Below are 15,054 nucleotides of genomic sequence, written 5' to 3' on the forward strand. Positions count from 1 at the left end.
TGAGCCGAAGTCGGATGCTCAACTGACTGAGCCACCCAGGCACCCCTATAATTTGAATTTTTAAAAATATCACCAGAATTGGCAGCATTCAAAGGTTATACCCTTCTCTTCACAAAGGCTGAATCAGTTACATTACTATCATTAATGAGTGTGTTCATCACACTTTGAAAGCTGAAACAGGTTTTATAAATACATTAGTACAGACTTGTTAATTTAAAAATTTACCCTTTCACTTTGCATTTCTCTGATCACTTCTGAGGCTGAACGGTTTTCCATGTTTGTTAATTAGTTGTATCTCCTTTTTTTAAGACTTTGTTTATGCCCTGCCATCTGTTTGGGTCTATATTTCCTGAAGATTTATATATATAATCTGGCAGTAATAAATATTAGAATCAATCATCTAGAATTTCAGAAAGCATTTTATTAAAAGTCAGAACAAATATTAAGGCACAAAAATACATCAACTTTTTAAAACAAAAATCTTTGAAACGGTTTTGTCCTACATTCAAAGCAACTTCTTCCAAATTATACAATAATTTAACCCTTTTAAATAGAAAAATATAACTTTTCAAACCCCTAAGTTTTCTCCTCAAATACACGTTTCCCTAGTTTCTTAACGAAGTACTGAGCTTCTGTATATACTGTACATTTCCTTAAAATCCTATTTTTGTCACTTATATACATTTGATATGTTTAGAACTTTACCTAGTATGTTAAACTTCTCTTTGTAAGTATAAGGCTTGGTGTGCTCTATTGCTTGGTGCACGCTGTTGACCATACAGGGACACAAGTACCGAAAAAACTAGTGATTTTTAAATCTAGCACAACAGCTCTCCCCTTTAAGTTAGTCATGTGTAGCTTGTAAAGCTTAGTGCAATAGACTCAAACCCCTTTTATTTATTTTTAAAAGAAACTCTGCCCCCAACGTGGGGCTCGAACTCACGACCCCAAGATAAAGAGCCGCATGTTTACTGACTGAGCCAGTTGGGCACCTGAAACCCCCTTTTAAAAAAAGATACAAAAATCAGTCTTATGTGTACATTTTTCATACTCTCAGTCCTGACATTATGGTAGTGCAAACATAATGTACTGTATCACAGAGGAAAAGTTGGTTTTCTCTATAGGATACGAAAGATTTAAAAATTATTTTCTTTACAGGAAAAGTAAGGGAACATCGTCTCTCAGGCTTAAAAAATTCATACATTCATTTATTTTTCCTTATTTTTGAAATAAATATACTGTCCTTTAAAGCAGATAATTAAATCCTAATCTAACTCAAATCATGAAAATTCCCTTTGACACAGATTTCACACATCGTATAAATCTAACACGAGTTGCATTAGAACACGTAAGCATTTTGTCTAGAAACACATAAAACTAGACTCACCCTCAGGTCCTTTCATCTGGTTGGCTCCCCAAGAATAAACTGGTCTGATAGCCTCAAAAGCTTTGATGACCAGTTCCTGACCACTTGTTGCAGAAGCGGGGTGACGAGCTGTACGATAGCCCTGGTTGTAACTTCTCCCCGGTGCCCTTCGTACGAACCACAGCTGTAGCCTGAGGACACCCCCTTCTGTTTATGGGGTTTGGGGGGGCTAAGAGGGCCCTCCATAGGAATACTCAATTCAGGTCATCATAAACACCAACTGATGCCACAATTGTCACTGAAAGTGACAGAGAATATGCCCTTTGAAAAACATTTCTGATAAGGTTGTCAGGAGGGAATCCTGCTTTCTCTAGAAGATGAAAAAAGTTTGCATTTCAGCCTATAGCTGAAAGCAGTGTTTTCGTACGCACTACTGAGGTTATGCCAGAGGCAGTCTCCCTTATTAACACACTTCACATCGATGCCCCACTCCTGCTCCGCTACCTTTGTAGCTCCTACTGGCTGGAAGCCCAGGACTCTGCATTTCAAAATTCACCTGGAGCTGAGGAGTTGGGGGTCTGCCTCCTAACTCTGGGAGTGGTAGATAAAAGCAGGACCTAGAAGGCAGGGTCGCCTCCAGCCCTGCAACAACTGGGCCCGGGGTAAAACACAGCAAAACCAGAATGGACACAAATGCTGGGAAATGTAGTAGGTAGGGGCCCATTATCATGTCAAAAACAGAAAAAAGGAATGGAACTCACACTGTTAGCCACTCTTTTCCTAGGAAGCATGTCCCAAACTGTTCAGTGTTCCCTATGGAAAATAAATCTGAAAGTATCTTACTACTAGCGATCTTTCTTACTAATCCCTATGAAATGAATAAATGAGAAGTAAATTGAAAAAGTAGGCTTTTGAAAGGACAATTTTGTGGCTTCATAATGAAAAAAATAATAAAGGTTATATTTAAGTGTTTGTACTGGTTAAGACTTTAAGTGCTTCTCAAACTTTTCTGAAGCCATTCTCAATTCCCAAGGTTAGAACTCCTTCAAAGAAAGATATGCAAAATTCTAACTTTAATTCCTATCCTATATGTCCGCGAGCCCTGTATCTTTGGTCATGACAGCAGCAAAACATTCACATTTCCATCATACTACATTCAACTACCTTTCAAGTTTAGAATGTTCTGCATTAAAAAAAATATTAAAACAAAAAAATTTCAAATCATACATTACATATATAATATGTAACAAAATGATGTATAAAACATGGTCGAAGGTCAAGAAATTAATTACAAGATTAATAGTGATGTACTGTACAGACAAATACATGTTTTATTATAAAATCAAATAAACCAAGATTATGTAAAGGATGTTCTAGGGTCTATAAGGCTCACTGGTAACGAATCTGCCAGCTTGCCGGGGAGAAAGTGTCCCCATCTGGCCACGTGTCTACCACCTGCCCCACACAGATTCAGCAGCAGCACGTGAACACGTGGCCTGAATGAGGGGATAGTGGGAGAGCAAATTCTTGGAAGTGACCTTCAAGACCTTATTCCTGTGTACTTCTGTTCCCCTGAGCTTAGAGAGGACCTAACTCTGTGATTTGATGTGCATGGTGATATTTACAAACAAGGACCTTGTGCAGACCCATATGTGTGTACACACACAGACACAGACACACACACACACACACACACACACACCCCAAAACTAACCCTATAAACATGCTTATGTTCTACGGTTAATCAAGTTTTACTTGATATCAAATCACTTCCATATAAAAGTCAAAGAATATTATTATTGCATCTAGTAACTAGAAACCTAAGACATGGAGATGCTGCTTTACCACACTTCAGAAGAATCACATCCTCTACCTCAAAGGTTAGTGAGTGGAAGAATAGAAGTGTTTACGTAAAAAATATTTTTAAATCTGGAATTGTCATATTTTCCAGAGAAAAGAGAAAGCCCAAATCCACATCCCTGCCTCCTTTTAGCTAAGAGCATCCGGGCATATTTCTTTATCATAATACTTCTCTTAGATTATTTCCAAATCCAGGCAATTTGGTGGACATTAAGCTGACATTTAAAGTAGCTTAAAAGGGGTGCAGAAACCTCCTACCACCTGAATTCTTCATTTTAATACACAGATTTCCAAGACAATGCAATAAAAACTTGTTGCACTAGATCAAAACAAAGCTCTCTTTCAGTCTTGAGGAAGTCCTTCACCGTTAACTGGGTTTCATTTATATGGGTTCCAATCACATTATCTTTTCTGAAGAGAACATTTTTTCTGCCATTTCAGATCTGGTCATGATTTCCTTTAAAAAAAAAAAAAAAAAGATGACATACTTCCAAATGTTGATGCTCCTTCCAGAACATAACAAAATTCTCTAATCTTTCACAGTCACAATTTTGTGGGGAACTGCGTATATTTCATGATATACATAGAAACAGTAGATTCAGAAAATAAACACTGGATAATCTACACTTCTAGTGATGTCTGGCCAATATCTATTGACAAGTTTGGAAAACTTTAACATCCTGCTAGCTGGAAAATGTTTCAAGTTCAGAGTTACCAGTGAGAGGCAGAGATGGGGCTCACGTGTCTTTCTCAGGCATGGTTCATCCACGGATGGATTTGCCTTGCTTTACACAGTTCATGTATTTTGAAATTATACAACTATTTACCAAATGATTACTCTAAGTGCCCTTTACAAAGTAATTCTCCATCATGTCTCTTTCTGTAGAATTCTAAATCCCGAAGTTCAATTGTTTTGCAGCCAGGTGCATTTCTACGGCAGCCCCCTCAAAACTTCCCGCTACTGCCAGATCAACGTGCCACGGCCAAAGTCATTTCCCTTCAGTGAACAGAGCAGCAGCTGCTCTCCTGCTCTATAGCCACCACCTGAATTACGCCTCAGTTACCACTAACTTCCTCCCCTACTGTTCCTGCCCATAAGCTAGAGTTCCCAATATCCATCCTCTAATTCCTACTACTCAGACTTCTTCCTGTCTTGGGCCACCCTTCAATGTCCAGACGATCTAGAACTCAATTTTCTCCTCCAAACCTTCCCAAATCCACAACCTCGATTCAAATTTCCTGCTTAGTAAATGAGAATGAGTAGAAACTCTAATACCTTAGCAAAATATCCCAAGTAGAAGAAATTAATTTAGACAAACTGCCACCTTAAAGTATTCTAAACTCTTACCCACATAGAAGATGTTAGAAAATCACAGACTCAAAATCTCATGAAACAATTCTCCCTCCCTTTATACCAACAAGCATTTATCTTGCTCCTGTTTTAAATGAGGATCTAGCTCCTTTAGGTTTCATTGACAAATCAGTGCAGTCTTCCAGGCTGCTCGATTTGTAATTGTTTTACAAAGTAACTTTCAGAATTTCTTTCTGAAATATATTTCTACTTTGTGAAAATAACAGCACCAAGAAAATAAGCAAAAAATGTATTTTACCTCATCTGAATCCACTAACACTGGAAGAGCTCTGAAACAAAAACAGGTAACAATGTTATTAACAGGCTAGTGTATGTATGAAGGCTGAGTACAGGCATATATCCCTGTGATCTGTAAATTCTCATTCCTGGATGGACACAGCTGACAGAAGTAAACACCGAAGCTCACCAACGCACACAAAGAGGAATTTTCATACTGTTCTTAATAGCCCCCAACCTGAAAATAACCAAATGGGTAAACTGTAGTGTATCCACACAATGGAATACTACACAGCAAAGAAGCTGAACGGATTACTGAGGGATGAATTTTTTAAATCTGACACAAATAATTGACAGTTACAGACACCAGGACAGCAGCACCTTTCAAAAAGTGGGATTGTGATTTAGGAGGAAAATAAAGGGGTTTTTAGGACACTAGTGATGTTTTATTTATTTTTTATCTGGGTTACATGAGTGTGTTCATATTGCAAATTTATTGAGCTTAGGATTCTGTACTTTCCAGAATGTGTGCTATACTTCAAAAAATTTCAGTTAAGGGGCACCTGGGTGGCTCAGTCAGTTAAGCATCTGACTTTGCTTAGGTCATGATCTCACAGTTCGTGAGTTCAAGCCCCGCATCAGGCTCTGTCCTGTGAGAACTTAAGAGGGATGAGTAAGCTTGACTATAGTAATCATTTCAGTGTCCATATGTATATCAAATCATCATGTACACCTTAAATATATACAGTATATTAAAATAAAGAGAATCCTACGACCCAGCAATTGCACTACTAGCCATTTATCCATGGGAGACAGGTGTGCTGTTTCGAAGGGACACATGCACCCCCATGTTTATGGCAGCACTATCCACAATAGCCAAAGTATGGAAAGAGCCCAAATGTCCATCGACGGATGAATGCATAAAGAAGATGTGGTATATATATATACAATAGAGTATTACTCAGCAATCAAAAAGAATGAAACCTTGCTATTTACAACTACATGGATGGAACTGGAGGGTATTAGGCTAAGTGAAATTAGTCAGTCAGAGAAAGACAAAAATCATACGACTTCACTCCTAAGAGGACTTTAAGATACAAAACAGATGAACATAAGGGGTGGGAAACAAAAATAATATAAAAACAGGAAGGGGGACAAGACAGAAGAGACTCATAAATACAGAGAACAAACAGAGGCTTACTGGAGGGGTTGTGGGAGGGGGGATGGGCTAAATGGGTAAGGGGCACTGAGGAATCTACTCCTGAAATCACTGTTGTACTATATGCTAACTAATTTGGATGTAAATTTAACAAAATTAAAAATTAAATTAAAAAAACCCCAACTAACTAACTAACTAACTAAATAAATAAATACAATAAAGAGAGGGGCACCTAGGTGGATCAGTCGGTTAAGAATCCAACTTTGGCTCAGGTCATGAACTCACAGATCTTGAGTTCAAGCACCGCGTCGGGCTCTGTGCTGACAGCTCAGAGCCTGGAACCTGTTTCAGAGTCTGTGTCTCTGTCTTTCTCTGTTCCTCCCCTGCTCTCATTCTTGTCTGTCTGTCTGTCTCTCAAAAACAAATAAAGATTAAAAAACTTTTTTAAATAGAGGGACACAGAAACGTATTAGGAAAGGTATTTATGGAATCAAGTACTTGCTTAATTCCCATACCATCATTACCACTGATGGGTGTCTACTGGGGGTGGGGGGCGCTAGAGAGAGTTCTACAATACAGCCTTTGCTTGGGAAAGAAAACACAGATAAAAAAGAAAAGCCGAGAGTAGAGCCCCACCGTGTGGTAGATCTCCCTCACAGACAGAGAGCGAGCCTGAAGGGAAAGTCTATACGCCAGAGCTACCACACGCAAGTCCCCTCACTGTGAGACTCCAGAGAACGCCACTTACAGAGCAGTCTACGGTGAAGGCAGAAGAAAGAGAAGCAAGAGACTAACTAGGTGTGAGAAAGGGGCCACGTTAGACTGTCTGGAATACTACTATCAAGGAAAATCCAGGGGAGAGGACTGCTTTCGGGGAAACTTGAACCAGAACCTGAGAGACCCAGACCGTCGTTGGATGCTCAGCACTGTTTGGAGGTAAACACTAGCAATCTCAAAAATGCTTCCTCCGTGAGGTTAATGATTGTTGAAAACTTAGTAAGATGTATTCAGTGCATTGAAGAGGGAGGTGAACTCCACTAAGCTGTCCTTTATGGGCTGATCAGAGATAAGGAAAAGTGATAATCTGTTCAAATTGTCCTAAGACAGGCAAACAGAATTTCATACTAAACAGAAACTGTCTACATGGAAGTAAATGGGAGCAGGGAAAGGAAAGAACAGTATATGAAAATGTTATCCTCTCTGCCTATCCTGCTGGTTTCTGTTGTGGAAACAGCTACGTGGAATTCTTGCTTCACATTAACAAACAGAACACTGCGTCAAACAGAACATTGATCCCGATCAGCTCAAAGTTCCCGAGGGGCTTGGTCTATACTTTGCCGAAGCTCATGTTTTTCCTCCAAAAGCTTCCCCACCATACATGGTATTGGGGTTCCATGTGTTTTAAAAAAAAAGTTTTACATATGTTTGAACTTTTCCATAATAGAAAGTTGAAACAAGATAAAGTGATTCTAATCCTGAAAAACTTAGATCAGAAAGGGCTGGAGTTGGTTATAGGCCACAAGCATTCACATGGTTGTTGTACAGTGAAAAAAGAAGAAGGAAAGACCAAGGCAGGGCTGTGTTCTCCTTGCAGCCTGACATGACACTAGCCATTCACTAGTGATGGGGGCCTATCAAAACATATGGAGGTACGAGGTTCGAAAAGCACATGACGGAACATGAAAGTTATCTCTTTATACAATATACTAAATTTTAGACTCAAACTTTAACAAAAGATATTTACACATCTGTGAATGAAGAGGGAATATTTTCTTCCACCCACTTCAAATCTTCATCCTGTAGAAATAAATATTTATATATCAGCATTTGCTTAGTATGACCTGAAAGAATTGTAAAATATAATGTATATAAAATGTAAGCATTTAAATTCAAATGCATGATTCTTTTCATTTCTACATATCCTAAGAACTTGGCACTTATGCCACACAGAAATTATGCCAGTATGCTCTTAAACAGGCAAACAAACAAAAATTTGGATTTCAGAATTTTTTACTTCTTGGTTTTCTTTACATTAGATGCACAGGTGTGGGTTTTGGTTTTTTTTTTTTACCCTGAAAAAACAGAGTAGAAACACAGAGTCGATTAATGAGAAAATAGCAAGAATATTGATTTGTATTGGTTTTTTGCTCCCAGCATTCATTATGCCTCCTAATTTGTTCAAGTTTTTATATCATGAGTTTATAATTTTTCAACCGAAAAAGATGACAGTGCAAATACTCTAATTTTACAAAAGCCTATTTATTTCTATCGCTTGTATTTACACTCATCTCTCTGCAGGAGACAAGAGAAGGAAAACAGGTCAGTTGGGGAATCTGTTTTTTAATAGATGCTTGCTTATAGTTATCTCATTGGGAGAAAGAAAAAGAAAAGGTATACTGAATATTTTGATTTATACTCTAAAATAAATAAAAATGTTTCTTTGTGATCTACCTGGCTACATGGAATACTCAAGTGTCAATCACATCTTGCTCACCTAGACAGACAAAGCAGCTGAGCCAGTATTAACAGGAACCCCAATTCTCATGAGATAAGGCTTCTGATCAAGAGCTGACTGCACTTAATTTTGGGAAATGAAAAAGTATTCCTTTGATGTTTTGGTAAGCATTGAGTTTTAAAATAAAGTGGGATATACTGTATATCCCTAAAATAAAAGGAAAATATCTTTAAAAATTTGAAGTTTAATAGCTCTAACACCAGATAATTAAAACTGTTGTAATTTTTCTAAAGTTTAAATCACCATAAAACTACTCAAAGAACACATTTTACAGAATTATTGATTAACAAAAAATGAAAAGATTTACTGAACAGATTAACCTATTCTCATATATCATCTGTTCTGTCAGAACTTACAAGCACACATAAATTTTTATATTCTATTAATCACAACATATACAATTATAAGAAAGCAGAATAGAAAACTGTGAGAGGCATTTCCACTTTGCTTAATATGCATAAAATATTTAAAAACGCATCTCTACCCTCTATTTAACCATTTTATTCAAGCTTCCAGCTTTATATAAAAAATGCTAATTTTGTCAACTACACAGGCAACACATAAAATCCTTTCCTAATAGATACCAAATGTTATCTGAGACGGCTTCAAAAATCACTTCAAAATGCTGAAAAATTAACAAGCTTCTATAACAAAGCTTCTCGATCTTTAATGTACATATGAGTCATCTATGGGATCCTGTTAAAAAGTAGATTCAGATTCAGTGGGTCTGAGGTGGGCCTGAGACTACATTTCTAGCAAGTTCCCAGGTGACGCTCATGCTTCTGGTCCAAGAACAGCACTTGAGAAGCAAAGATCTACAGTAGTTACAATCATCAGACTTAACTACTATCACTAATTGGTAAAACTGATTTTCATACAAAAAGCTTTCATACTAAGGTAGAAAATGTTTTCCTGACGGTCAATGAATGTGACACAGACTCTATTAAATATATACTATACTCACAAAATTATCAGAAGTAGCAGGTTTAGCTGTTCCATTGGAAACCGTTTTTGAGACTCTTAATTTTATTCCTTCAGCTACGAGAAACATTATAGAGATAAATATCTAAAATTATAAAATATTATTTTCCTTCATGTTTAATAATTCAACAAAGATTTATATCTACACATATATATCTATATAGATTTATAAATATTAATTATATATTTACTATATATATTTATTCTTATTTTTTTAATGTTTATTTTTGAGAGAGAGACAGAGACAGAGACAGAGTGTGAGCAGGAAGGGGTAGAGAGAGAGGGAGACACAGAATCCATAGCAGGCTCTAGGCTCCAAGCAGTCAGCACAGAGCCCAACATGGGGCTCGAACTCACAAGCCATGAGATTATGACCCGAGCCAAAGTTGGACGCTTAACCAACTGAGCCACCCAGGCGTTCCTTAAAGGAGAGGTAACAGTGGAAGCTTCGGGCAGGGGGCTGGCTTTAACATACCACTTGGAAATGTAGGAGGGATGGCAAAAATCAATAGATTTCACAAATGTTTGCAATAACAACCAGGTTTTTAAGATGCTAGTTTGAATTCCCATTTTAGAGGAGTTTAAACAAACAAGCAAACATACAAACATATACACATATTTCCTTAGATAGTTTCAATATATTTTAAAGTTTATGGATTTAAAAATCTATGATTTGCAGTACCATATTTAGGAATAAATCACATCTTTGTCTATGCCTTTTCCTCGCTGACACATACATTTTGGAATGTGCCTATGGTATAAAATAGGAAAGAGAAGGGTTTTCTCCTTTCCTATTGGACCAAGGCTCTCCTTTCTGTGAGCAGTTTCAGCACAGCAGAGGTTGAAAGCATGAGTCCTGGAAGCAGACTGCCTCACCCAGGATTCTGGCTCTCCCTGGACAACCCTGGGCAAAGCAATCGCCTTTCTGCAACTCAGTGTCCCCAGCAACACAATGGGATAATACTGATAGCTACTTCATAGGGTTCTCACGAGCATTAAACAAGTTAGCATATATAAGGTGCCTGACACTTAATCTATGTTCCGTAAGTATTCACTTTGTAATATTGTATAATTACAATATTGTAATATTGTTATTATAATAACTTGCAAATAGGGCTTCTCCATAAACATGGACAATTGATATGACATATATGATATATTAAGTTGATATAATGAGTGAAAATGAGGTTCCTTGATCAAAAAATATTTCCATGGGGCATTTAAAATCCTAACATTTGAGATCTATTCTTTTAAAGGGGCAAACACTGATTTTTAAAACTTAAGTTCAATATATATAATACACAAATTTAATGTTTATTTATTTTTGAGGGTGTGAGCAGGGAAAGGGCAGAGAGAGAGAGGGAGACACAGAATCCAAAGCAGGCTCCAGCCTCTGAGCTGTCAGCACAGAGCCCAACGCGGGGCTTGAACCCATGGACCACGAGATCATGACCCGAGCTGAAGTCGGACACTTAACCAACTGAGCCACCCAGGTACCCCTATATAATACACAAATTTTAAGTGTATAGTCTAAATCGAGACACAACATTTCCATCATCACAGAAGGTTCTTTAAATCCCTTTCTGGTCAATCCTACTCCCACCAGAAGCAACCATTGTTCTGACTGACATAATCACCATAGCTTAGTACTGCCTGTTCTAGAACTTCATACATAGAACCATAATCCATGGAGTCTATCATCTTTTGGATTTGATTACTTTCATTCAACATAAAGGTTTTGAAATTTATTTATGTTGTAGAGTGTTGGTTACTTTTGATTACTGAACAGTAGTTGGCTGTGTGGGTATACCACAAATACTTTGTTCATCTGTTGACGGACTTTAGGTTACATCCAGTTTTAAACTATTAAGAATAAAGCCGCTGGGGTGCTTGGGTGGCTCAGTAAAATGTCTGATTCTTGGTTTTGCCTCAAGTCATGATCTAACGGTTTGTGAGTTTGAGCCCGACATTGGGCTCTGCACTGACAGTGTGGAGCCTGCTTGGGATTCTCTCTCTCTCTCTCTCTCTCTCTCTCTCTCTGCCCCTCCCCTGCTCACACACTCTCTCTCCAAATAAATAAACTTAAAAAAATAAAGTTGCTGAAAATAATAATGTACATTAGTGTCTTTTTGTGAACATCTGCTTTCATTTCCATCATCTCTTCTGGGTAAATACCTTGGTGTGGAATGGCTGGGTTGGACGGCAGGTATGGTTTTAACTTTTTAAGAACTAATTTTTTTTTTTTAACGTTTACTTATTTATTTGGAGAGAGAGAGAGAGAGAGAGCGCATGTGTGTGTGAGTAGGGGAGGGGCAGAGAGAGGGGGACAGAGGATCCAAAGTGGGCTCTGCACTGACAGCAGGGAGCCCAATGTGGGGCTCGAACTCAGGAACCGTGAGATTATGACCTGAGGTGAGATCAAGAGTTGGAGGCTTACCCGACTAAGCCACTCAGGCACCCCATGGAGTTTTTATGTCTTGAAATTAGTGTAAGCCCATTAATTTTATTTTATTGAGATATAATTCCCACACTATAAAATGCACCGCTTTGAAGCGTACAACTCAGTGAATTCCAGTATAGCCACGGAACTGTACAACCATCACCACTAATTTCAAATTTTCATCACCCTAAAAAGAAACCCCATACCCATCAGGTAGTCGCTCCCTACTGATGCCTTCCACCAACCCCTGGCAATCACCAATATATTTTGTCTCTGTGGACTTGCCTTTTGTGGATTTTTCATATAAATTTTTTTTTAATTTAAAGTTTATTTATTTATTTTGACAGAGAGAGGGAGAGAAAAAAATTCAAAATCAAAGAACCTGGGATTTGAACATCAGATTTCTTTTTTTTTTTTTTTTTTAATATATGAAATTTATTGTCAAATTGGTTTCCATACAACACCCAGTGCTCATCCCAAAAGGTGCTCTCCTCAATACTCATCACCCACCCATAAATTTTTTTTTAATGTTTGTTTATTTTTGAGAGAGAGAGAGACAGAGTGCAAGTGGGTTAGGGGCAGAGAGAGAGGGACACGCAGAATCCAAAGCAGGCTCCAGGCTATGAGCTGTCAGCACAGAGCCCGACACGGGGCTCGAACTCACAAGCTGTGAGATCATGACCTGAGCCGAAGTCAGACGCTTAACCGACTGAGCCACCCAGGAGCCCCTTGTAGATTTTTCATACAAATGGAATCATAAAATTTGTGATGTTTATGACTGGCTTCTTTCACTTAGCATAATGTTTTCCAGATTTGTCCATGTTTAACTACAAGAATGTTTTGACTCTTCTAGGTCCTATGCTTTTTCCATATACATTATAAAATCATTTTAACCATTTGTATTTTCTTTTTTTTTAGGTCAGTTAGAATTATGATTGGGATTGTACAGATTCTATTGATCAATTTGTAGAACTGACTGCTTCATAATATTGAGAGTTATAATTCGTAAACGTTACATCTCTATACTTATTCTCAGCAACTGAATTATGTGTTGATGTTGCCTCAACAAATGATTAAAGTATTATGGTAAAATTAATAAAATGATAAAATGCTATGGAGAAATTAATTGAAAGATGAAAGTAGCACTAAAACTATAACTAGAAATGCTTTGGGCATGACCAGGAATTAACAGATCTGTATATTTCTCAAGAGCAAGAAGAGGTGATTGAAGGAAATTTAGCAATTATCATTAAGAAGATTATTAGGAGCTAAGCACAATATAAACTAAATTACTAGTGTGAAAAAGTTTACTTACTTTAATACTTAAGGCCTTAAGAGCAAACAAGTAACAAAAGCTCACACTGCACTAACAATCTTGAAAATTTCACTACTGGGGTGCCTTGGTGGCTCAGTCGGTTAAGCGTCCGACTTCGGCTCAGGTCATTACCTTGTGGTTCGTGGTTTTGAGCCCCGAATTGGGCTCTGTGCCGACAGCTCAGAGCCTGTAGCCTGCTTCAGATTCTGTGTCTCCCTCTCTCTTTGCCCCTACCCCGCTCATGCTCTGTCTCTTAAAAGAAAAATTCATTTTCATTACTGACTTTTCTTTTGTGATTATCTACCATAATAGAAGTTTTTGCAGATATAGTTTGAAAATTATTTTAATAGAAAACAGTGTATGTGATTTTGCCTCACAGGTAAAGGTACAATACAATGGTCATTTAATAAGAAAACATATCACTCACTTAAATTCTCAGATGTTACCATGAATTCTTCAATTTCATCATCAGAATCATCTATTAATGGCATGAAGGCATATCTACACCAAAACCAAGAAGGAATAGTGTTATCAGTGCATTTAAATCTGTTCAGTTTTCAGTTTATAGCTAACAGTGTCATTGCATACAGAGATATCTACATTTTTACAATTTCTCATAAATTCACATAACAAAAATTTAATTATTTTACTCTCAAATTAGGAAAGATTACTACCAATCAAACAGTGAAACTGGAGCACCCAAACCCTGCTGACAAAAGCATAACTGGATAAGATCTTGCTGGAAAGCAGTTCTGCAACATACAATGTTCGGGGAAGGGAATTTTCTGTACATTTTTTTCCATGTCAGGTTACCCTCCTTGCCCACTACGTGTTAATTCCTCCCCTAACAAAAGATAAACTGCTAATCTGACTGGTGAAAACAAAGCATACTGACTGAGCCACATTAACTAGGTCCAACAGCATTCAGAAAGCATTGGTGATAATAACAATAATCCTAGAAACAAAGAGCCTAAAAACTAGGGACTGCTTCCATAAATTATGCTACATTCATATTATGAAATGCCACAGAGTCATTAAAAATAATGTGGTAGATCTTGGGGTGCCTCGCTGGCTCAGTCAGTAGAGCATGCGACTTTCAATCCAGGGTCGTGAGTTCAAGCTCCACACTGGGCATGGAGCCTACTTAAAAAAAAAAAATGTGGTAGACCTATACAGGTTGATATGGAAAGACAGATCTCAGACAAGAAGGTGCAGAACAGTGAATACACGTATATAAGTACCTATGTATAATTATTATCGTACGCTTTTAAAAACAGAGGAAGAAACACACACATGGGTAATATACTTTTTCATTTTTCCCTGGAAGGGCATACCAAAAAACCTCATAGTACTTTCCCTGGGGAAGAGGAGGGGGCAAGGGAAGGGGGGGCTTCCCATCACACGCAGTCAACGGTGCAACCCAAACTTACCATTTAAGCTCCTTATGATTTTGGTCCCATCCTTCCTTTCCAGCTTTATTCCCTTCCAGTGTAAGTAGTATTCACCAAAATGCATGCCTCAGTGACCTCCAAAGTACACCATGTTTGTCTCCACTACCTCAGAAAATGTACATTCTTTCCCGGCTCAGTCTTTCACTGTTCTGCTCCTTTCCTTAAGGCGTAACATAAGTGCTGCCTTTTCATGGAGTTTTCCTCATCCATCTTCAGTCTTACCCCTGGACTTCTAGTTTATACATCTCTTATTTCACTTTCTTGCATTACGTCTGTCTCCCTACTTGACTGTATTCTCCTTTAAAAGCAAGGACTACCTCTCCAGTTTCTATATAAATGTGTTTCTATTTGAACACAGTAGCAGTTATCAACAAATGCT

At 37.8% G+C, this 15,054-nt stretch overlaps 1 protein-coding gene across 2 annotated transcripts in view; it reads right to left on the reverse strand.

Moving 5' to 3' along the window:
* Positions 1 to 401: 401 nt before the first annotated feature.
* The window catches only part of TMEM87B (transmembrane protein 87B), a 51,246-nt gene continuing 36,593 nt past the window's right edge, over positions 402 to 15,054 (reverse strand). For both annotated transcript variants that reach the window (XM_053890949.1, XM_053890948.1), the window contains exons 15-19: positions 13,652 to 13,725; positions 9,453 to 9,526; positions 7,718 to 7,770; positions 4,837 to 4,867; positions 402 to 3,683 (exon numbers count right to left, since the gene is read on the reverse strand). In XM_053890949.1, the coding sequence (XP_053746924.1) occupies positions 3,624 to 3,683; positions 4,837 to 4,867; positions 7,718 to 7,770; positions 9,453 to 9,526; positions 13,652 to 13,725 (292 nt within the window). In that variant the 3' untranslated portion in view covers positions 402 to 3,623. The remainder of the gene's footprint in view (positions 3,684 to 4,836; positions 4,868 to 7,717; positions 7,771 to 9,452; positions 9,527 to 13,651; positions 13,726 to 15,054) is intronic.

This window comes from Panthera pardus, unplaced genomic scaffold, assembly GCF_024362965.1.
Source record: "Panthera pardus isolate Hobbes unplaced genomic scaffold, ASM2436296v1 HiC_scaffold_26, whole genome shotgun sequence".
Classification (NCBI taxonomy): Eukaryota; Metazoa; Chordata; class Mammalia; order Carnivora; family Felidae; genus Panthera; species Panthera pardus.